Raw genomic sequence first — 21321 nt, forward strand, 5'->3', positions numbered from 1 at the left:
GAAAGTTAATTTATGAAATTAAGTTGTCAACATAATATATCCTATAGTGCTGGAAGACACTTGGGAGAGTCTTTTCAATTGAATGAGAATGATCTTAATTTAAGAATATTATCCTGGTTTTACAACAGTTCTCTGTTTACAACTGATTGTGCCTTGTCTCATCTGCAGTTCAGGAATAATGGATTCTGATTAAAGAGAAGGCTTCCTAGAAACCAGTATGCAAGTCCTTGGGTCTTATGAATGACCTTAGACAATTTCAATCTGTTTTAGACTTAATTCAAAGTGCTTTGATCAAATGCATAATCTTCCATATCTTACATATTTGTTGTAGTGATTTGTATTAAAGAATCAGAAGTGCAAATAGAAGTCATTTATCATTTGTTTAACTAACTGCCTTGGAATAGTTTACAGTTCTTTAAAAGATAAAGCAGTAAAAAAAATGCAATTGACTGACCCTTGTATTACTTATAAGTTATTTTTGATAGTCTTACATTACTTGAATTACTTGAGTATATTTTAAATGAAGAAAAGTAAACTATATTATTTATTTGATACATACAAGGCTGAGACTAGCAAACAATGCTCTTGTTTATGATTTGAAGACTTTTCAGGCAAAATCCAAATTAATTTTTCCCTTTCCCTACCAAATTCCCAGTGTCTACTCTTTGTTGTTAGTACATGTTTTACCTTAAGGATGAAGTAATTCGGGTTGGGGATTTGGCTCAGTGGTAGAGCACTTGCCTAGCAACTGCAAGGCCCTGGGTTCGGTCCCCAGCTCCGAAAAAAAGGAAAAAAAAAAAAGGATGAAATAATTCACAGTTTTTGAGCATGTGAGAAAGAGTGGAAAAGTAGTCAGACAGCTTTAATTGACATTGTCTTGAGACCTCCAGTTACCAGGAATACATTTTTTAACTGCCTTAACCTGCACTGCATTTGATATGCACCAATTTCTTGAATGCAATTCATGATTTTACAAAAAATTTCATTTGGCTTGAAATTGTGTTGATTTAAATGTGTGATCTGTCACTATTTTTAGGCACTGTGTGGTCCCTAGGAAACCTGTAGGCCTCTCTGTAACTGCAAACACTGCATGCATGGCCATGTACACTGTAAATAGCAGCTTGTTTCCTGTGGCACCTGGAATTACTGTTTAAAAGCTATGACCAAGGGTCATAAATACTGTCACTTATATTTGTCTATAGCCTGAGCTACTATCCTCATCGATCAGTATTAGGGTGTGCATTCAATAAACCATCCCTGTTGGACTAAGACTGGTGTTCGTGTGGTTTGTGGGCAACTCTTGGTGTCCTAGTAATCTTAAAAACTATGTGAGCATGAGCCTGACTTTGCTCTATGGCTTTACCTCCCCAGTGCTGGGGATCCAGGACTGTTCTACTTCTTCAAGCACTCTTTTTATTATTTTTGCTTGTTTGTCTGTTTTGTTATGTCCTTTAGATGTAGTTTCTATATATATAGCCCTAGTTTTATTGAGCTTGCTAAGTAGACTGAACTGGTTTCATAGTCACAGAAATTTTTCTGTTTCTCCATCCTGAGTGCTGAAATTAAAGTTTGAGACATGTTGCTATGTTTCCTAATTGTTGATTTTTTTTAAATGTGTGAGATTATTTCAAGTGGATAGAAAATTTGCAGAAAAGTGAATAAGAACTCTTCTCATTCCATTTTACTCAGACTAGCTGGGACTCTGTTCTGGCTGTGTGAACATTCTGAAGGCAGAATGCTTACCTTTCAAGAACTCATACCTAGCATGGTTTATACTATATGCCAAAAAAAGAGCTTATAATTTAATTTCCTCCCCCAAACAGTATTACACCATATAAGCCCAGACGAATTGTCAAATCCAGACTATGATACCCTTGTAGCAACATTATCTCATCTGTTAGCAACTCTCACATTTTCCCAATAGTCACAATGCTACCTTTTGTGGCAAAAAGTAAGAAAGCATTCTGGTGAAATTATAAGCCAGAATTAAATGTATTTTTAGCAACTTTCCTTTAGAGTATGTTTAAATCCCAATTTTATTTACTGGAAAACAGATTCCATAATAAGAAAAGCTACTGCCTAGAAGATATACAAAATGAGAACAAAAATCCTCAGATGTTTTGGAGCTGGTTACCACATAATAATTTCCCTAATACGCAGAGAAAGCTCACAGACAATTCAGTAGATGAGAGGCTAAGAATTAAGTCAGGGAAGACGGAAAATAATGTTCAGGTTGATAAAAAGAAAAGTAATAAAAATTGTCCCTTTTTGGAAATGGGAAACTCAAAGTAAAAGTGAGATCTGGATGAAACCTTAAAAGTGGATACAAACCATATAAACGCACCTGAGCCTGGTGCTCCTGGCTTATGGTGTCACAGTTTAGAAAACAGTAAGTCAATGCCTCTCTCATAGGTAGCAATGAATATCCTAGTAAGAGCACCAGTGGAAGGAGAAGCCCTGGGTCCTGCTAAGACTGAACCCCCAGTGAACTAGACTGTTGGGGGGAGGGTGGCAATGGGGGGAGGGTGGGGAGGGGAACACCCATAAGGAAGGGGAGGGGGGAGGGGGATGTTTGCCCGGAAACCTGGAAAGGGAATAACACTCGAAATGTATATAAGAAATACTCGAACAGACTGGATAAACAGTTCTCTGCACCCAAATCCCGTGGGATGGAGAGCTAAACCTTCAGAGAGGCAGACAAGTCTGGGAAACCAGAAGAGACTGCTCCCTGCACACACATCTCGGACGCCAGAGGAAAAAGCCAAAGACCATCTGGAACCCTGGTGCACTGAAGCTCCCGGAAGGGGCGGCACAGGTCTTCCTGGTTGCTGCCACTGCAGAGAGCCCCTGGGCAGCACCCCACGAGCGAACCTGAGCCTCGGGACCACAGGTAAGACCAAATTTTCTGCTGCAAGAAAGCTGCCTGGTGAGCTTGGGACACACGGAAGCAGAATTTCTCTAGGACCAGGCACATTCTGTGTTTACCGGAAGTCCCACACCCGTGGATCCCGGCCCGCAGCAGCTCTCTGCTCCCAGACCCGGTGAGAGAGAGACCCAACCGCCTGGTCAGGTGGGCACTCCTGAGGCTGCAGAGCAGAAGAGACCAACAACACTGCTCACCCCTGCCCACATCCCTGGCCCAAGAGGAAACTGTATAAGGCCTCTGGGCTCCCGTGGAGGAGGGCCCAGGAGCAGCAGGACACCTGCCTGAGACACCACCGGAACCGGAAAGAAACAGACCGGATAAACAGTTCTCTGCACCCAAATCCCGTGGGAGGGAGAGCTAAACCTTCAGAGAGGCAGACAAGCCTGGGAAACCAGAAGAGACTGCTCCCTGCACACACATCTCGGACGCCAGAGGAAAAAGCCAAAGACCATCTGGAACCCTGGTGCACTGAAGCTCCCGGAAGGGGCGGCACAGGTCTTCCTGGTTGCTGCCGCTGCAGAGAGCCCCTGGGCAGCAAGCCACGAGCGAACGTGAGCCTCGGGACCACAGGTAAGACCAAATTTTCTGCTGCAAGAAAGCTGCCTGGTGAACTCAAGAAACAGGCCCACAGGAACAGCTGAAGACCTGTAGAGAGGAAAAACTACACGCCCGAAAGCAGAACACTCTGTCCCCATAACTGACTGAAAGAGAGGAAAACAGGTCTACAGCACTCCTGACACACAGGCTTATAGGACAGTCTAGCCACTCTCAGAAATAGCAGAACAAAGTAACACTAGAGATAATCTGATGGTGAGAGGCAAGCGCAGGAACCCAAGCAACAGAAACCAAGACTACATGCCATCATCGGAGCCCAATTCTCCCACCAAAACAAACATGGAATATTCAAACACACCAGAAAAGCAAGATCTAGTTTCAAAATCATATTTGATCATGATGCTGGAAGACTTCAAGAAAGACATGAACACACTTAGGGAAACACAGGAAAACATTAATAAACAAGTAGAAGCCTACAGAGAGGAATCGCAAAAATCCCTGAAAGAATTCCAGGAAAACACAATCAAACAGTTGAAGGAATTAAAAATGGAAATAGAAGCAATCAAGAAAGAACACATGGAAACAACCCTGGATATAGAAAACCAAAAGAAGAGACAAGGAGCTGTAGATACAAGCTTCACCAACAGAATACAAGAGATGGAAGAGAGAATCTCAGGAGCAGAAGATTCCATAGAAATCATTGACTCAACTGTCAAAGATAATGTAAATCGGAAAAAGCTACTGGTCCAAAACATACAGGAAATCCAGGACTCAATGGGAAGATCAAACCTAAGGATAATAGGTAGAGTGAAGACTCCCAGGTCAAAGGACCAGTAAATATCTTCAACAAAATCATAGAAGAAAACTTCCCTAACCTAAAAAAAGAGATACCCATAGACATACAAGAAGCCTACAGAACTCCAAATAGATTGGACCAGAAAAGAAACACCTCCCGTCACATAATTGTCAAAACACCAAACGCTCAAAATAAAGAAAGAATATTAAAAGCAGTAAGGGAAAAAGGTCAAGTAACATATAAAGGGAGACCTATCAGAATCACACCAGACTTCTCGCCAGAAACTATGAAGGCAAGAAGATCCTGGACTGATGTCATACAGACCCTAAGAGAACACAAATGCCAGCCCAGGTTACTGTATCCAGCAAAACTCTCAATTAACATTGATGGAGAAACCAAGATATTCCATGACAAAACCAAATTTACACAATATCTTTCTACAAATCCAGCACTACAAAGGATAATAAATGGTAAAGCCCAACATAAGGAGGCAAGCTATACCCTAGAAGAAGCAAGAAACTAATCGTCTTGGCAACAAAACAAAGAGAATGAAAGCACACAAACATAACCTCACATCCAAATATGAATATAAAGGGAAACAATAATCACTATTCCTTAATATCTCTCAATATCAATGGCCTCAACTCCCCAATAAAAAGACATAGATTAACAAACTGGATACGCAACGAGGACCCTGCATTCTGCTGCCTACAGGAAACACACCTCAGAGACAAAGACAGACACTACCTCAGAGTGAAAGGCTGGAAAACAACTTTCCAAGCAAATGGTCAGAAGAAGCAAGCTGGAGTAGCCATTCTAATATCAAATAAAATCAATTTCCAACTAAAAGTCATCAAAAAAGATAAGGAAGGACACTTCATATTCATCAAAGGAAAAATCCACCAAGATGAACTCTCAATCCTAAATATCTATGCCCCAAATACAAGGGCACCTACATACATAAAAGAAACCTTACTAAAGCTCAAAACACACATTGCACCTCACACAATAATAGTGGGAGATTTCAACACCCCACTCTCATCAATGGACAGATCATGGAAACAGAAATTAAACAGTGATGTCGACAGACTAAGAGAGGTCATGAGCCAAATGGACTTAACAGATATTTATAGAACATTCTATCCTAAAGCAAAAGGATATACCTTCTTCTCAGCTCCTCATGGCACTTTCTCCAAAATTGACCATATAATTGGTCAAAAAACGGGCCTCAACAGGTACAGAAAGATAGAAATAATCCCATGCGTGCTATCGGACCACCACGGCCTAAAACTGGTCTTCAATAACAATAAGGGAAGAATGCCCACATATACGTGGAAATTGAACAATGCTCTACTCAATGATAACCTGGTCAAGGAAGAAATAAAGAAAGAAATTAAAAACTTTTTAGAATTTAATGAAAATGAAGATACAACATACCCAAACTTATGGGACACAATGAAAGCTGTGCTAAGAGGAAAACTCATAGCGCTGAGTGCCTGCAGAAAGAAACAGGAAAGAGCATATGTCAGCAGCTTGACAGCACACCTAAAAGCTCTAGAACAAAAAGAAGCAAATACACCCAGGAGGAGTAGAAGGCAGGAAATAATCAAACTCAGAGCTGAAATCAACCAAGTAGAAACAAAAAGGACCATAGAAAGAATCAACAGAACCAAAAGTTGGTTCTTTGAGAAAATCAACAAGATAGATAAACCCTTAGCCAGACTAACGAGTGGACACAGAGAGTGCGTCCAAATTAACAAAATCAGAAATGAAAAGGGAGACATAACTACAGATTCAGAGGAAATTCAAAAAATCATCAGATCGACAAATGGGATCTCATAAAACTGCAAAGCTTCTGTAAGGCAAAGGACACTGTGGTTAGGACAAAACGGCAACCAACAGATTGGGAAAAGATCTTTACCAATCCTACAACAGATAGAGGCCTTATATCCAAAATATACAAAGAGCTCAAGAAGTTAGACCGCAGGGAAACAAATAACCCTATTAAAAAATGGGGTTCAGAGCTAAACAAAGAATTCACAGCTGAGGAATGCCGAATGGCTGAGAAACACCTAAAGAAATGTTCAACATCTTTAGTCATAAGGGAAATGCAAATCAAAACAACCCTGAGATTTCACCTCACACCAGTGCGATTGGCTAAGATCAAAAACTCAGGTGACAGCAGATGCTGGCGAGGATGTGGAGAAAGAGGAACACTCCTCCATTGTTGGTGGGATTGCAGACTGGTAAAACCATTCTGGAAATCAGTCTGGAGGTTCCTCAGAAAATTGGACATTGAACTGCCTGAGGATCCAGCTATACCTCTCTTGGGCATATACCCAAAAGATGCCTCAACATATAAAAGAGACACGTGCTCCACTATGTTCATCGCAGCCTTATTTATAATAGCCAGAAAATGGAAAGAACCCAGATGCCCTTCAACAGAGGAATGGATACAGAAAATGTGGTACATCTACACAATGGAATATTACTCAGCTATCAAAAACAACGAGTTTATGAAATTCGTAGGCTAATGGTTGGAACTGGAAAATATCATCCTGAGTGAGCTAACCCAATCACAGAAAGACATACATGGTATGCACTCATTGATAAGTGGCTATTAGCCCAAATGCTTGAATTACCCTAGATCCCTAGAACAAACGAAACTCAAGACAGATGATCAAAATGTGAATGCTTCACTCCTTCTTTAAATGAGGAAAAAGAATACCCTTGGCAGGGAAGGGAGAGGCAAAGATTAAAACAGAGACTTAAGGAACACCCATTTAGAGCCTGCCCCACATGTGGCCCATACATATACAGCCACCCAATTAGACAAGATGGATGAAGCAAAGAAGTGCAGACGGACAGGAGCCGGATGTAGATCGCTCCTGAGAGACACAGCCAGAATACAGCAAATACAGAGGCGAATGCCAGCAGCAAACCACTGAACTGAGAATAGGTCCCCTATTGAAGGAATTAGAGAAAGAACTGGAAGAGCTTGAAGGGGCTCGAGACCCCAAAAGTACAACAATGCCAAGCAACCAGAGCTTCCAGGGACTAAGCCACTACCTAAAGACTATACATGGACTGACCCTGGACTCTGACCCCATAGGTAGCAATGAATATCCTAGTAAGAGCACCAGTGGAAGGGGAAGCCCTGGGTCCTGCTAAGACTGAACCCCCAGTGAACTAGTCTATGGGGGGAGGGCGGCAATGGGGGGAGGGTTGGGAGGGGAACACCCATAAGGAAGGGGAGGGGGGAGGGGGATGTTTGCCCGGAAACCGGGAAAGGGAATAACACTTGAAATGTATATAAGAAATACTCAAGTTAATAAAAAAAATGGATGAAAAAATTAAAAATGAATGAAAACAAAAAAAAAGAAATACTCAAGTTAATAAAAAAAAATAAAAAATAAAAAAAAAAGAAAAAGAAAACAGAATGTAATATTCTGAGAAAAAAAAAGAACAGCATTAAAGCCAGAACTGGAACTTTTCCCTGTGTGGTTTCATCTGTTAACATGTCTTCTCTCACCATAGAGGTGATGCAGCTCTTAGCTGCTCAACGGGTTATTAGGATGTGCATACTACAGAGGACCAGATGATCACATGCAAAACTGATTTTTTCTTTGCCCAAATTTTTTCTATAAAAATTTGTTATAAATTAAGTATGTTAGTAATGTAACTGCTCCAGATAACAGAAGCCAGAGATATATTTTCTTGAAGAAATAAATATATACAAGAAGCTTAATTTTACACAAAGTATTTTGATGTACCTTCTAGAGAAAGTGGATGTTACTGATCATGACTCATGGGTAAAATGAACCGACCAGGCCACAAACCTGTGGTAGTAGGTTTTAGTTACTTTTTAATTTAAGGAGTATATTCATTGTATATACTAAGGGATGACAATGTGGTATTTTCATATATGTGCATTATGTGCTTCTGTCATATTCATCCATTCAGTATCTCATCTGTTACCATTTTCTGTTCTCTAGATTTATGCCTCATCTCAGAAATTCCTATTTTATTCTGGTTCACATAATAGAAAAGGTACCATTTGCCCTTCTTAGGCTAATTTTCTTAAGGCGACCTCCATTTCCATAATTTTTAGGACATTTCCAGACCAATGGTGACATTTGGAGGACTGTAATGTCAACATATGAGAACAATAGCTTGGAGCTGGAGAGCTGACTCAGTGGTTAAAAGCATGTAGTCGGGCTGGAGAGATGGCTCAGCGGTTAAGAGCACCAACTGCCCTTCCAGAGGTCCTGAGTTCAATTCCCAGCAACCATTGTCTTAGTATCCTCCGACAGATAAAAAGATTATCCATACTTAGAAATGAAGAGACAACTAGGGTTCATGTCATACTTGAAGGTTGCCATCTTTTACCACAGCAGGGTGAACACAGGCTGGAATTCAACTTCCTATTGCTAATGAGACCAAAGGGGCAAAACGCGGGAAAGCATATTTCTAGAAACAGAAATACACTTAACTCTCCATAGCTTCGGGTATGTGGAGTAGGTTGTAAAGACAACCATAGTAGAAGAGAATTAGTAAGAGACTACAAATGTGCACAGCTGGATGAGGATTGTTTGGGCAGCTCTGTCCTCAGAAGAGATTTTCAGAAAGTTCTGAGTACTGTGGCTATACTTTATTTGTCTTGTGTCTGTAGAGGATATATACCATGGAGACACTTGAGCAGGACATGAGTCCCAGACACAGTCCTTAAGAGAGGCACAGTAAGGACATATGAGGTGTAGTTGCCCCACTGCCAGAAGCAAGCAATGAGCAGTACCAATGAACTCATCCTGTTAAGTCACATTTTTATTGTACCTGGGGCCTGACATTCTTGCTGGAATCAAGATGTTTAGAAGCCAGTGCACAAGCTACCTCTGTGATTAAGAGTGACCAATGTACTTGGTGGCTCTGGGTTTCATCTTCATCCACCTGGAGTTGCTGGGGCTGATTGTGATTGCCTGGTAGCTAGTCAGTAGACACATGGTATACACAGACATCCCCAGTGTTATTCAGTACCAATTTATAGGCAGTATCATCCAGGAAATCCTTAAATCCAAAATCTAGCCTTGTCTGTGGAATACCTTTTGAGATGATAGTTGAATAGCTGGCAAAAGTCATTTGCTCTATAATCACATCTTTGGACATTAAATGCTTCCCAGTTAATAGGAAAAAGGCTTACAAAAGCATTAATTGTGAAGCATTCCCATTGAAATCTGGGGGAAGGGGAAAATGCCCACTGCCACATTTGCAGTAGCCATTTATATTCCTATTTCAAAAAATAAATCTAATCGGATCAACAGACCATAGAAATGCATTGAGTGTGCATTATTTCATGAAGTTAGTTTAAATAAAATAGCCATTACTTCACTGTATTTATGTAGCTTTCACTGAAGAAATGTCTAAAATTTTAGACTTCTTTATAGAAGTAGATGTCCTCTATTATTTAAATGCAAAGTAAAGTAATAGATATGTCTCTTAAAAATTAATATTTTCACTAGATGCAGTGGCATAAGCCTCAATCCTAGCATCCAAGGGGCAGAGGCAGAGACAGACAGATCAATGAATCAGAGGTTAACCTGGACTACCAACTCACTTATAGGAAAGCCAGGCTACATTCAGAAAAACCCTGTCAGAAAGAAAGAACAAAAGAAAGGAAGGAAGGAAGCAAGGAAGGAAGGAAGAAAAGAGAAAAGAAAGGAAAATTTGTTTTCATTAGTTTTAACTAAATACTAATGATTTTTCAAGGAGAAACTTTCAGAATACACCATCATTTCATGAATTAATGTGACTGAAATTCAAACTCCATCAAAAGAAACAACAAAATATATTGAGTAGTTATATATTCACATTTTATAAAGATTAATTGTAGCTAAGATTTATTTTGTTTTTAATTATGTTTGCTGGGGGAGGTTGAATGTAAGTATGAGGGTCAACAGAGGCCATAGGCATGAGATCTTCTACAGTTCAATTTATAAATGTTTGTGAGACACTGGCCGGAGCTGGGTGCTGAACTCGGGTCCAGCATAAAAGCATTATGTACCTCTCACATGACTCCACCATAAAGAAAATATTTAAAACTAAGTTTGGAAAAAATGTAACATATAAAACAAATGAGGAATGGATTCACACTTGGATAAATTTCCTACAAACATCTCAGAAATGTCCAAAGTTTATGCGAAATGAAATACATCACCCTCCAAAATGAAGGAAATACAATGAGGGATGCAAATCAAAGTGGCAACGTGAGGTCATATTCTGTGTAGATCAGGTAACAGTCAAAACAAATTAACCCAAATAAAAGCAGGAGATCTGATGGACCCACAGACACAAAACGGCTCCTTCAAACAGGAAATACAAATATATACACTCAAGCATACACACATAAAATAAAAATTCTTGAAAGGCAGATCCAGTGACAGAGATATTTGTCAGAGCTCAGCTTCCTAAGAACTGTGGAGAATGAAGACAAGAGGATGGTATGTTCTTCAAAGTACCCTTTCCTGGAGAACAAATTGTTAAACAAGAAAGTCTGTAACAAATAAGGTGGAAGGTAGGACACCATAGCCCCACACACTGGCACCCACTAACATGCTGGATACACAAACACACAAGACACATAAAACAAGAGAAACAGATCTTTATTTACTACTGGGAAATCCGATAACAGCCAGTATTTAGGTACTTGGAAAACTTTAGTAAACAGACAAAAACTTCATTTTTAACTTCACATGCCAATGGCATGGGACAACACATGGAAGGAACAATCTAAATATTAAATGAATCATCCTCACTGGTTAACCATTACTGAGAAGCTACATGCTACTTCATGTGCAGATGAGACACTGAGGATGAGTGAAGCCCTACTTGTCTCTGGTGAGTAAAGTCCACCGTTCATTCTGATTTGTGGAACTTCCTCAGGTGACGGTGGTACGTGGATGACTGGCGGAAGCTACTATTACACAGAGAGCAGGAGTAAGGCTTCTCTCCTGTGTGAATTCTCTCATGAGCCTGCAGGTTGGTCTTGTATCTGAAAGCCTTTCCACATGAACTGCATGTGAAAGGCTTCTCTGCCTTGTGTATGACCTCATGAACTTGAAGTTCTGAGTCTTCATAAAAACCTACCTGGCATTCCTTACAGAAAAACGGTCTCTCCTTTCTGTGTGTTTTCTGGTGGATGGAGAGGTTGCAGGGATATTTGAAGGTTCTGGAACATTCCTCACATTTATATGGTTTGGGGTCTCTCTGGAGTCTCTCCTGGTAACCCTCAAAGGTGGAATTTACCTCATAATTCTGGAAAAGAGGGACAGGCTTAGGATTAGGCTGCTCTGCCCTGGAAAGGAACCCTGGTACCTTCATAGGGACTACTTCAGAAGAAGCTGCCCATAGGGACTCTTGCAGGGACCTGGAGGTACCGCACACTGCAATTCTTAAATCCTGTGGCACTCCATAAGAAACACCTTCCATATCAGGCTCAGAATACTGCTCTCTCTGGATAATAAAAATGGAATCCTCCTCATTTGTGAGACTAATACCACCATTTACATCAGTAGTGTTGTGGCCATCCCCAATGTCCTCAGACTGTTCTGTCAGTGAGAGAAACACTGGTTTTGCCTCCATAAGGACATCTTCAGAAGAAGGTGCTCTCAGGGACCTTTCCTGAAACCTTGAAGTACCTTGACTTGCTCTTCTGACAACCTGTGGGATTTCATATAAAACATCCCCCTCTTCAGGCTCTTGATACTGCACTCTCTGGAGAGTGAGGAGGGAATCCCTCATGGTTCCTATACTATTAACACTGCCATTTCGAACACTAGCATTCCAGGGAGTTTGGCAGTTTTCTGTATTTTCATATCCTGTGAAAATAAGACAGCCAGTGAAATTGTGCACAAGTAAGGATCCACACAACATCCCTCTTCTGTCCAGCCTTCTGACTCACCTGTTGCCATATCTTTGGGGATAGCCAAGAGTGACCTTACATTCTCTTCTGTTGGAGTTGCTGCTGCTTTCTGTTGCTCCAAATGTGTGATGACTTCTTTTAAGGGCATGTTCTCAGAAAAGAGGGCTTCCTGCCCATGCATACAAACATGGACCTGTAAACAAAACCAGGTGACCACTGTAAGCCTCTACCTTAACATGTAGCTTCTGGTCAATGATGGACCAGCCTGACTCCATCTCAAGGTTAGAAACCTTATGACAAGGTCAAAATAGAATCATTGCTGGTATTTTGTAAAACTTGAATTTGACCATGTCTGAAATTTAACATTTTCTAAAGCCTATATACTCTGACCATGTCCTGACCTCCACTCTAGTAAGTTTTGAAAGGTTCAGCCAAATTCCTATATAAACAAAAAAGTCCCCAAGTCTTGGATTGCCTCTAGTCTTGCAGGTTTAAAGCTATATAACCCCACTGTCTGTAGGTTCACTATTTTCTCAAAGCCAAATTTTGAAAAATGGCCTTGTCTGACATAAAATAGGGCTTGCTTAATTCAAGCAAAAAAAAAATGTGTGATTGTTTTTATTCTCATACATTCTGTGAACTTAACTATCGGTGATTGTAATTTTCAGTCTTGAATCACAGGATTTCGACATATACTCTGCAGTAGATACCACTTTGGTGTCTTGGCCTCAGACAGACAAGTATTAATTTCTGACTTGGAACCCCATGGCCTTCCATTTTCATTCTCAAGTCTATCCTGACTTCCATCCTGGTAAGATACATTTTGAAAGATTCAGTCTAATTCCTACATAAAAATACAGCACCCAAATCTTGGAAAGCTCTGGCCTTTCAGCATTTTAAGCCATATAAACCCCACTGTCTCTTTCTTCATTGCTATTTTCTCAAAGCCCACTTAAGAGAGATGACCCTGTGTAAAAGAAAATAAAACTTGTTTAATTCAACCAACAATTTGGGTGATGGTCTTTACTCTCATTTACTCAGTGGGATCAACTATGTGCGATTATCATTTTCTGCCTGAATCCTCAGGATCTCTACATATTTTGTGCAGTGGATGCCCCTTTTATGTCTTAGCATCATACAGGCAACTGTTGCTTTCTGTCTAGAAACCTCATGATGCTCCATATTCATTCTAAAGTAGCTAAGACTTTCCCATCTCCCAACTCTAGCCATTGTTTGTCAGTGGCCCCACCATATATGTCACTTCACTTTTCTGAGTGGGCTCTATTTCTAATACCTATATTTTTTGTCCCTTCCATTAAATACTAGCCATAGACAACTACCATGTTCAAAGAAATTCTTGACAAGAAAGCTTTAATTTGAGGGGGGCATAGTTTATTTATTATTAAGTCTTTAACAAAACTCGCACTTGTCTGAAACAAGCCTACACTTAACGAATGTTGACAAAAGAAGAAGCACACTGCTTCTGATCTTAGGAACAGGACTGGATATTGTGGCAGTAGTTTACTTGGAATTCAGTTTCAATCATGAAATTTTGAATTTAAAATAAAGTTCAGAGGTGTTCAACAAAGAATAAAACAAGAATTTCGCTGATCCCCGCCCACAGCTCACTGCTGCCAAACCCCTTGGGACAGAGAGCTCACCACCGGGACAGGTGGGCACTCCTGAGACTACAGAGCAGGAGAGACCACCAATACTGCCAACCACTGCCCACATCCCTGGCCCAAGAAGAAACTGTATGCGGACTCTGGGACCCGGGAGATAGGGGCACTCAAACAGCAGATCCCCCAGAAGCCAGACACCTCCCTGACCTGAAGGGACCATCAACAGTTCTCTGCACCCAAATCCCGTGGGAGGGAGAGCTAAACCTTCAGAGGGGCAGACACACCTGGGAAGCCAGAAGAGACTACACTCTGCCCAAATTTCTGACTCCAGAGGAAAACACCTAACACCATCTGGGACCCTGGAGCAAGGGGGCCCTGGGAAAAGGCATCGCAGGCCCTCTTGGTTGCCACCCTAACCAAGAGCTCAAAAGCAGCACCCCACGAGCAACTTGAGTCTCGGTACCACAGGTAAGACCAACTTTTCTGCTCCAAACGATCTGCCTGGTGGACTCAGGACACAGGCCCACAGAACAGCTGAAGACCAGTAGACAGGAAAGACTATACACCTGAAAGCAGAACACTCTGTTCCCATAACTGGCTGAAAGAAAACAGGAAAACAGGTCTACAGCACTCCTGACACACAGGCCTATAGGACTGTCTAGCGACTGTCAGAAATAGCAGAACAAGGTAACACCAGAGATAACCTGATGGCAAGAGACAACCGCAGGTACCCAAGCAACAGAAAACAAGACTAAATGTCATCATCGGAGCCCAATTCCCCACCAAACCAAACTCTGAATATCCAAACACACCAGAAAAGCAAGGTCTAAATTTAAAATCACATTTGATCATGATGATGGAGGACTTCAAGAAAGACATGAAGAACCCCCTTAGAGAAACGCAGAAAAACATAAATAAACAAGTAAGAGCCTATAGAGAGGAATCACAAAAATCCCTGAAAGAATTCCAGGAAAACACAATCAAACAGGTAAAGGATGGAAATAGAAGCAATAAAGAAAGCACAAAGGGAGACAACCTTGGACATAGAAAACCAAAGGAAGAGACAAGGAGCCATAGATATAAAAATAACCAACAGAACACAAGCGATAGAAGGATCTCAGGAGCAGAAAATTCCATAGGAATCATCAAAACAACGGCCAAAGAAAATGTAAAACGGAAAAAGCTACTGGTCCAAAACATACAGGAAATCCAGGACTCAATGAGGAGATCAAACCTAAGGATAATAGGTATAGAAGAGAGTGAAGACTCCCAGCTCAAAGGACCAGTAAATATCTTCAACAAAATAATAGAAAAAAAAACTTCCCTAACTTAAGAAAGAGATGCCCATAAACATACAAGATGCCTACAGAACTCCAAATAGATTGGACCAGAAAAGAAACTCCTCCATTCACATAATAGTCAAAACACAAAATGCACAAAAGAAAGAAAGAATATTAAAAGCAGTAAGGGAAAAAGGTCAAGTAACATATAAAGGCAGACCTATCAGAATCACACCAGACTTCTCAACAGAGACTATGAAAGCCAGAAGATCCGGGACAGATGTCATACAGACCCTAAGAGAACACAAATGCCATCCCAGGTTACTGTATCTTGCAAAACTCTCAATTAACATAGATGGAGAACCAAGATATTCCATGATAAAAGCAAATTTACATAATATCTTTCTACAAATCCAGTGCTACAAAAGATAATAAATGGTAAAGCCCAACAAAAGGAAGCAAGCTACACCCTAGAAAAAGCATGAAACTAATCATCTTGGCAACAAAACAAAGTGAAGAAAAGCACACAAACATAATCTCACATCCAAATACTAATATAACAGGAAGCAACAACCACTATTCCCTAATATCTCTCAACATCAATGGCCTCAACTCTCCAATAAAAAGACACAGATTAACAAACTGGATAGGCAATGAGGACCCTGCATTCTGCTGCCTACATGAAACACACTTCAGAGACAAAGACAGACACTACCTCAGAGTGAAAGGCTGGAAAACAACTTTCCAAGCAAATGGTCTGAGGAAGCAAGCTGTAGTAGCCATTCTAAAATGGAATAAAATTGATTTTCAACTAAAAGTCATCAAAAATGATAAAGAAGGACACTTCATATTCATCAAAGGAAAAAGCCACCAAGATTACCTCTCAATCCTAAATATCTATGCTCCAAATACAAGGGCACCTAAATACATAAAAGAAACCTTACTAAAGCTCAAAACACACATTGCCCTCACACAATAATAGTAGGAGATTTAAACACCCCACTCTCATCAATGGACAGACAATGGAAACAGAAATTAAAGAGAGACATAGACAAACTAAGAGAAATCATGAAGCAAATGGACTTAACAGATATTTATAGAACATTCTATCCTAAAACAAAAGGATATACATTCTTCTCACCGCATCACGGTACTTTCTCCAAGATTGACCATATAATTGGTCATAAAACAAGCCTCAACAGATATAGAAACATAGAAATAATCCCATGCATCCTGTCAGACCACCATGGGCTAAACCTGGTCTTCAATAACAATAAGGGAAGAACGCACACATATACATGGAAGTTGAACAATTCTCTACTGAATGATAACCTGGTCAAGGGAGAAATAATGAAAGAAATTAAAGACTTCTTAGAATTTAATGAAAATGAAGGTACAACATACCCAAACTTATGGGACACAATTAAAGCTGTGCTAAGAGGAAAACTCATAGCTCTGAGTGCCTGCAGAAAGAAACAGGAGACAGCATATATCGGCAGCTTGACAGCACACCTAAAAGCTCTAGAACAAAAAGAAGCAAATACACCCAGGAGAAGTAGAAGGCAGGAAATAATCAAACTCAGAGCTAAAATCAACCAAGTAGAAACAAAAAGGACCATAGAAAGAATCAACACAACCAAAAGTTGGTTCTTTGAGAAAACCAACAAGATGGATAAACCCTTAGCCAGACTAAGGAGAGGACACAGAGAGCATGTCCAAATAAACAAAATCAGAAATGAAAAGGAGACATAACTACAGAATCAGAGGAAATTAAAAAAATCAGCAGATCCTACTACAAAAGCCTATATTCAACAAAACTTGAAAATCTGCAGGAAATTGACAATTTCCTAGACAGATACCAGGTACCAAAGTTAAATCAAGAACAGATAAACCATTTAAACAATCTCATAACTCCTAAAGAAATAGAAGCAGTCATTAAAGGATTCCCAACCAAAAAGAGCCCAGGTCCAGACGGGTTTAGTGCAGAATTCTATCAGACCTTCATAGAAGACCTCATACCAATACTATCCAAACTATTCCACAAAATTGAAACAGATGGAGCGCTACTGAATTCCTTCTACGAAGCCACAACTACTCTTATACCTAAACCACACAAAGACCCAACAAAAGAAGAGAACTTCATACCAATTTCCCTTATGAATATCGATGCGAAAATACTCAATAAAATTCTTGCACACCAATTCCAAGAGCACATAAAAACAATCATCCATCATGATCAAACAGGCTTCATCCCAGGCATGCAGGGTTGGCTTATTATATGGAAAATCATCCAGGTAATCCACTATATAAATAAACTGAAAGATAAAAACCACATGATCATTTCATTAGGTGTGGAGAAAGCATTTGAGAAAATTGAACACCCCTTCATGATAGAAGTCCTGGAAAGGATAGGAATTCAAGGCCCGTACCTAAACATAGTAAAAGCCATATACAGCAAACCAGTTGCTAACATTAAACTAAATGGAGAGAAACTTGACGCAATCCCACTAAAATAAGGGACTAGACAAGGCTGCCCATTCTCTCCCTACTTATTCAATATAGTTCTTGAAGTTCTAGCCAGAGCAATCAGACAACAAAAGGAGATCAAAGGGATACAGATTGGAAAAGAAGAAGTCAAAATATCACTATTTGCAGATGAAATGATAGTATATTTAAGTGATCCCAAAAGTTCCCCAGAGAACTACTAAACCTGATAAACACCTTCAGCAAAGTGGCTGGGTATAAAATTAACTCAAGTAAATCAGTAGCCTTCCTCTACACAAAAGAGAAACAACCCGAGAAAGAAATTAGGGAAACAACACCCTTCATAATACTCCCAAATAATATAAAGTACCTCGGTGTGACTTTAACAAAGCAAGTAAAGATCTGTATGATAATAACTTCAAGCCTCTGAAGAATGAAATTGAAGACCTCAGAAGATGGAAAGATCTCCCATGCTCATGGATTGGCAGAATTAACATAGTAAAAATGGCCATTTTACCAAAAGCGATCTACACATTCAATGCAACAAATGCCAATCCAATTCTTCAGAGAGTAAGACAGAACAATTTGCAAATTCATCTGGAATAACAAACAACTCAGGATAGCTAAAACTATCCCCAACAATAAAAGGACTTCTGGGGGCATAACTATCCCTGATCTCAAGCAGTATTATAGAGCAATAGTGATAAAAACTGCATGGTATTGGTACAGAGACAGACAGATAGACCAGTGGAATAGAACTGAAGATCCAGAAATGAACCCACACACCTGTGGTCACTTGATCTTTGACAAAAGAGCCAAAACCATTCAATGGAAAAAAGATAGCATTTTCAGCAAATGGTGCTGGTTAAACTGAAGGTCAGCATGTAGAATGCAGATTTATCCATGCTTATCACCCTGTACAAATCTTAAATCCAAGTGGATAAAGGACCTCCATATCAAACCAGATACACTCAAAGTAATAGAAGATAAAGTGGGGAAGCATCTGGAACCCATGGGCACTGGAGAAAATTTCCTGAACAAAACACCAATGGCTTATGTTCTAAGATCAAGAATCAACAAATGGGATCTCATAAAAGTGCAAAGCTTCTGTAAGGCAAAGGACACTGTTGTTAGGACAAAATGGCAACCAACAGATTGGGAAAAGATCTTTCCCAATCCTACAACAGATAGAGGGCTTATATCCAAAATACACAAAGAACTCAAGAAGTTAGACCGCAGGGAGACAAATAACCCTATTAAAAATGGGGTTCAGAGATAAACAAAGAACTCACAGCTGAGGAATGCCGAATGTCTGACAAAAACCTAAAGAAATGTACATCATCTTTAGTCATAAGGGAAATGCAAATCAAAACAGCCCTGAGATTTCACCTCATACCAGTGAGAATGGCTAAGATCAAAAACTCAGGTGACAGCAAATGCTGGTGAGGATGTGGAGAAAGAGAAACACTCCTCCATTGCTGGTGGGATTGCAGACTGGTACAACCATTCTGGAAATCAGTCTGGAGGTTCCTCAGCAAAGTGGACATTGAAGTACCTGAGGACCCAGCTATACATCTCTTGGGCATATACCCAAAAGATGCCCCAACATATAACAATGACACGTGCTCCGCTATATTCATAGCAGTCTTATTTATAATAGCCAGAAGCTGGAAAGAACCCAGATGGCCTTCAGCAGAGCAATGGACACAGAAAATTTGGTACATCTACACAATGGAATATTACTCAGCTATCAAAAACAATGACTTTATGAAATTCATAGACAAATGGTTGGAACTGGAAAATATCATCCTGAGTGAGGTAACCCAATCACAGAAAAACACACATGGTATGCACTCATTGATAAGTGGCTATTAGCCCAAATGCTTGAATTACCCTAGATGCAAAGAACACATGAAACTCAAGAAGGATGACCAAAATGAGAATGCTTCACTCCTTCTTTAAAAGGTGAACAAGAATACCTTTGGTAGGGAATAGAGAGACAAAGTTTAGAACAGAGGCAGAAGGAACACCCATTCAGAGCCTGCCCCACATGTAGCCCATAGATATACAGTCACCAAACTAGATAAGATGGATGAAGCAAAGAAGTGCAGGCCGACAGGAGCCGGATGTAGATCTCTCCTGAGAGACACACCCAGAATACAGGAAATACATAGGCGAATGCCAGCAACAATCCACTGAACTGAGAATGGGACCCCCCTTGAAGGAATCAGAGAAAGGACTGGAAGAGCTTGAATGGGCTCCAGACCCTATATGAACAACAATGCCAAGCAACCAGAGCTTCCAGGGACTAAGCCACTACCCAAAAACTATACATGGAATGACCCTTGGCTCCAACCTCATAGGTAACAATGAATAGCCTAGTAAGAGTGGAAGGGGAAGCCCTTGGTCCTGCCAAGACTGAACCCCCAGTGAACGTGATTGTTGGGGGGAGGGTGGTAATGGGGGGAGGGTGGGGAGGAGAAGCTCATATAGAAGCTCAGGGGGAGGGGTTAGGGGGATGCTGGCTGGGAAACCAGGAAGATGAATAACAATCGAAATGTAAATAAGAAATACTCAAGTTAATAAAGATAAAAAATAAATAAATAAAACTAAAAATAAACTATTTTTACTCTGAAAAAAAAGAATAAAACAAAATGAAATGAGAACTCGTTTATAGAGTAAAAGAACTCCAACCAACAGTGTATGTGTTGGTGGGAGGGGGAGTGTTCCACACCTATCGCTTCGCTAGAGAAAAAGAAATGAAATCAAAACTGAAATACATATGCATAGCCTCTTACAATGTGAGTATGGGACTTTACTTAAATGTGTATATTTTTTTCATCCCTTCCATTGAGTATTAGCCCTAGACAAGTATTCTTGACCACAGATGTTCTTAAGAAGAAAGCACTAATTTGGAACTCCCTGCCTCCCCAAATTAAAATTGAAAAATGTTCCATCATATGCAAATCTAGACCCTGGAAGAAGATCCAATGTATTTACATTTACCTTTTTTTAAGACTTAAAAATTTGCACTGAAGCACCAGTATTCATCAAGGCATTGCTTATAAGTGTGTCCCTCTTGTGTGTGAATGTGAAAGCCGCATTTCAACATCAGAATCCTATTTGAAGCCTCAGTTTTCTGGACAGGGTATCTTACATTTATTAGCCAATATGGAAAGCAAGGTAGTCACTTCAATCCCCAAATTCTGCCCTTTGTATACAGGGATTGAGAGAGCAAATCTTTTGGGTTCAGACTTCATTTTAGAGAACCTGACCTAAGATTGTACTCAAGTTAACTAACAGGCATGTACCTAGCACCAGTTTACAGGCTACCCCACAACAGGACCTGTTTCTACCAGGTTACACCCCAACAAAACCTGTATCTAGCACTAATTTCCAGGTTATTCTCCTACTAATCTGTACCTCCAGGTTACAAGCGGCCCCTGATACTTCACTTTCTAATAACCACCAATCAGGAGGAAAACAGAAGTTACGTTTACGGGTTTAGTTCCCAGCATCAGCCAATTATGTTAAAGACCACAGTGATCCTTCAATCATATGTGTACCAGGATAGATAGCTCTTTCTTGCCTCTGTAAATGCTTGCCTAAAACTAGGCTCAGTGCTCTATTTTCCTGCTGGGTTAGGGTTGGTAGGTTGTCTAAACTTGAGCTTGAATAAAGAGACCCTAATATAATTGCATTGGATTAGGCTCCTTAATGTTCTTTTGGGGTTCACGAATGTT

At 40.2% G+C, this 21321-nt stretch overlaps 1 protein-coding gene and 1 pseudogene across 1 annotated transcript in view; both read right to left on the bottom strand.

The window, feature by feature from the left end:
- Vom1r-ps108 (vomeronasal 1 receptor pseudogene 108) lies at positions 8635 to 9610 on the bottom strand (annotated as a pseudogene).
- Positions 10918 to 21321, bottom strand: part of Zfp494l1 (zinc finger protein 494 like 1) — a 30733-nt gene continuing 20329 nt past the window's right edge. The window contains exons 4-5 of the mRNA XM_039100690.2: positions 12232 to 12385; positions 10918 to 12148 (exon numbers count right to left, since the gene is read on the bottom strand). Coding sequence (XP_038956618.1) covers positions 11187 to 12148; positions 12232 to 12385 — 1116 coding nt within the window. The 3' untranslated portion in view covers positions 10918 to 11186. The remainder of the gene's footprint in view (positions 12149 to 12231; positions 12386 to 21321) is intronic.

The sequence above is a fragment of the Rattus norvegicus genome, chromosome 1, assembly GCF_036323735.1.
Source record: "Rattus norvegicus strain BN/NHsdMcwi chromosome 1, GRCr8, whole genome shotgun sequence".
In the NCBI taxonomy this organism is placed as follows: Eukaryota; Metazoa; Chordata; class Mammalia; order Rodentia; family Muridae; genus Rattus; species Rattus norvegicus.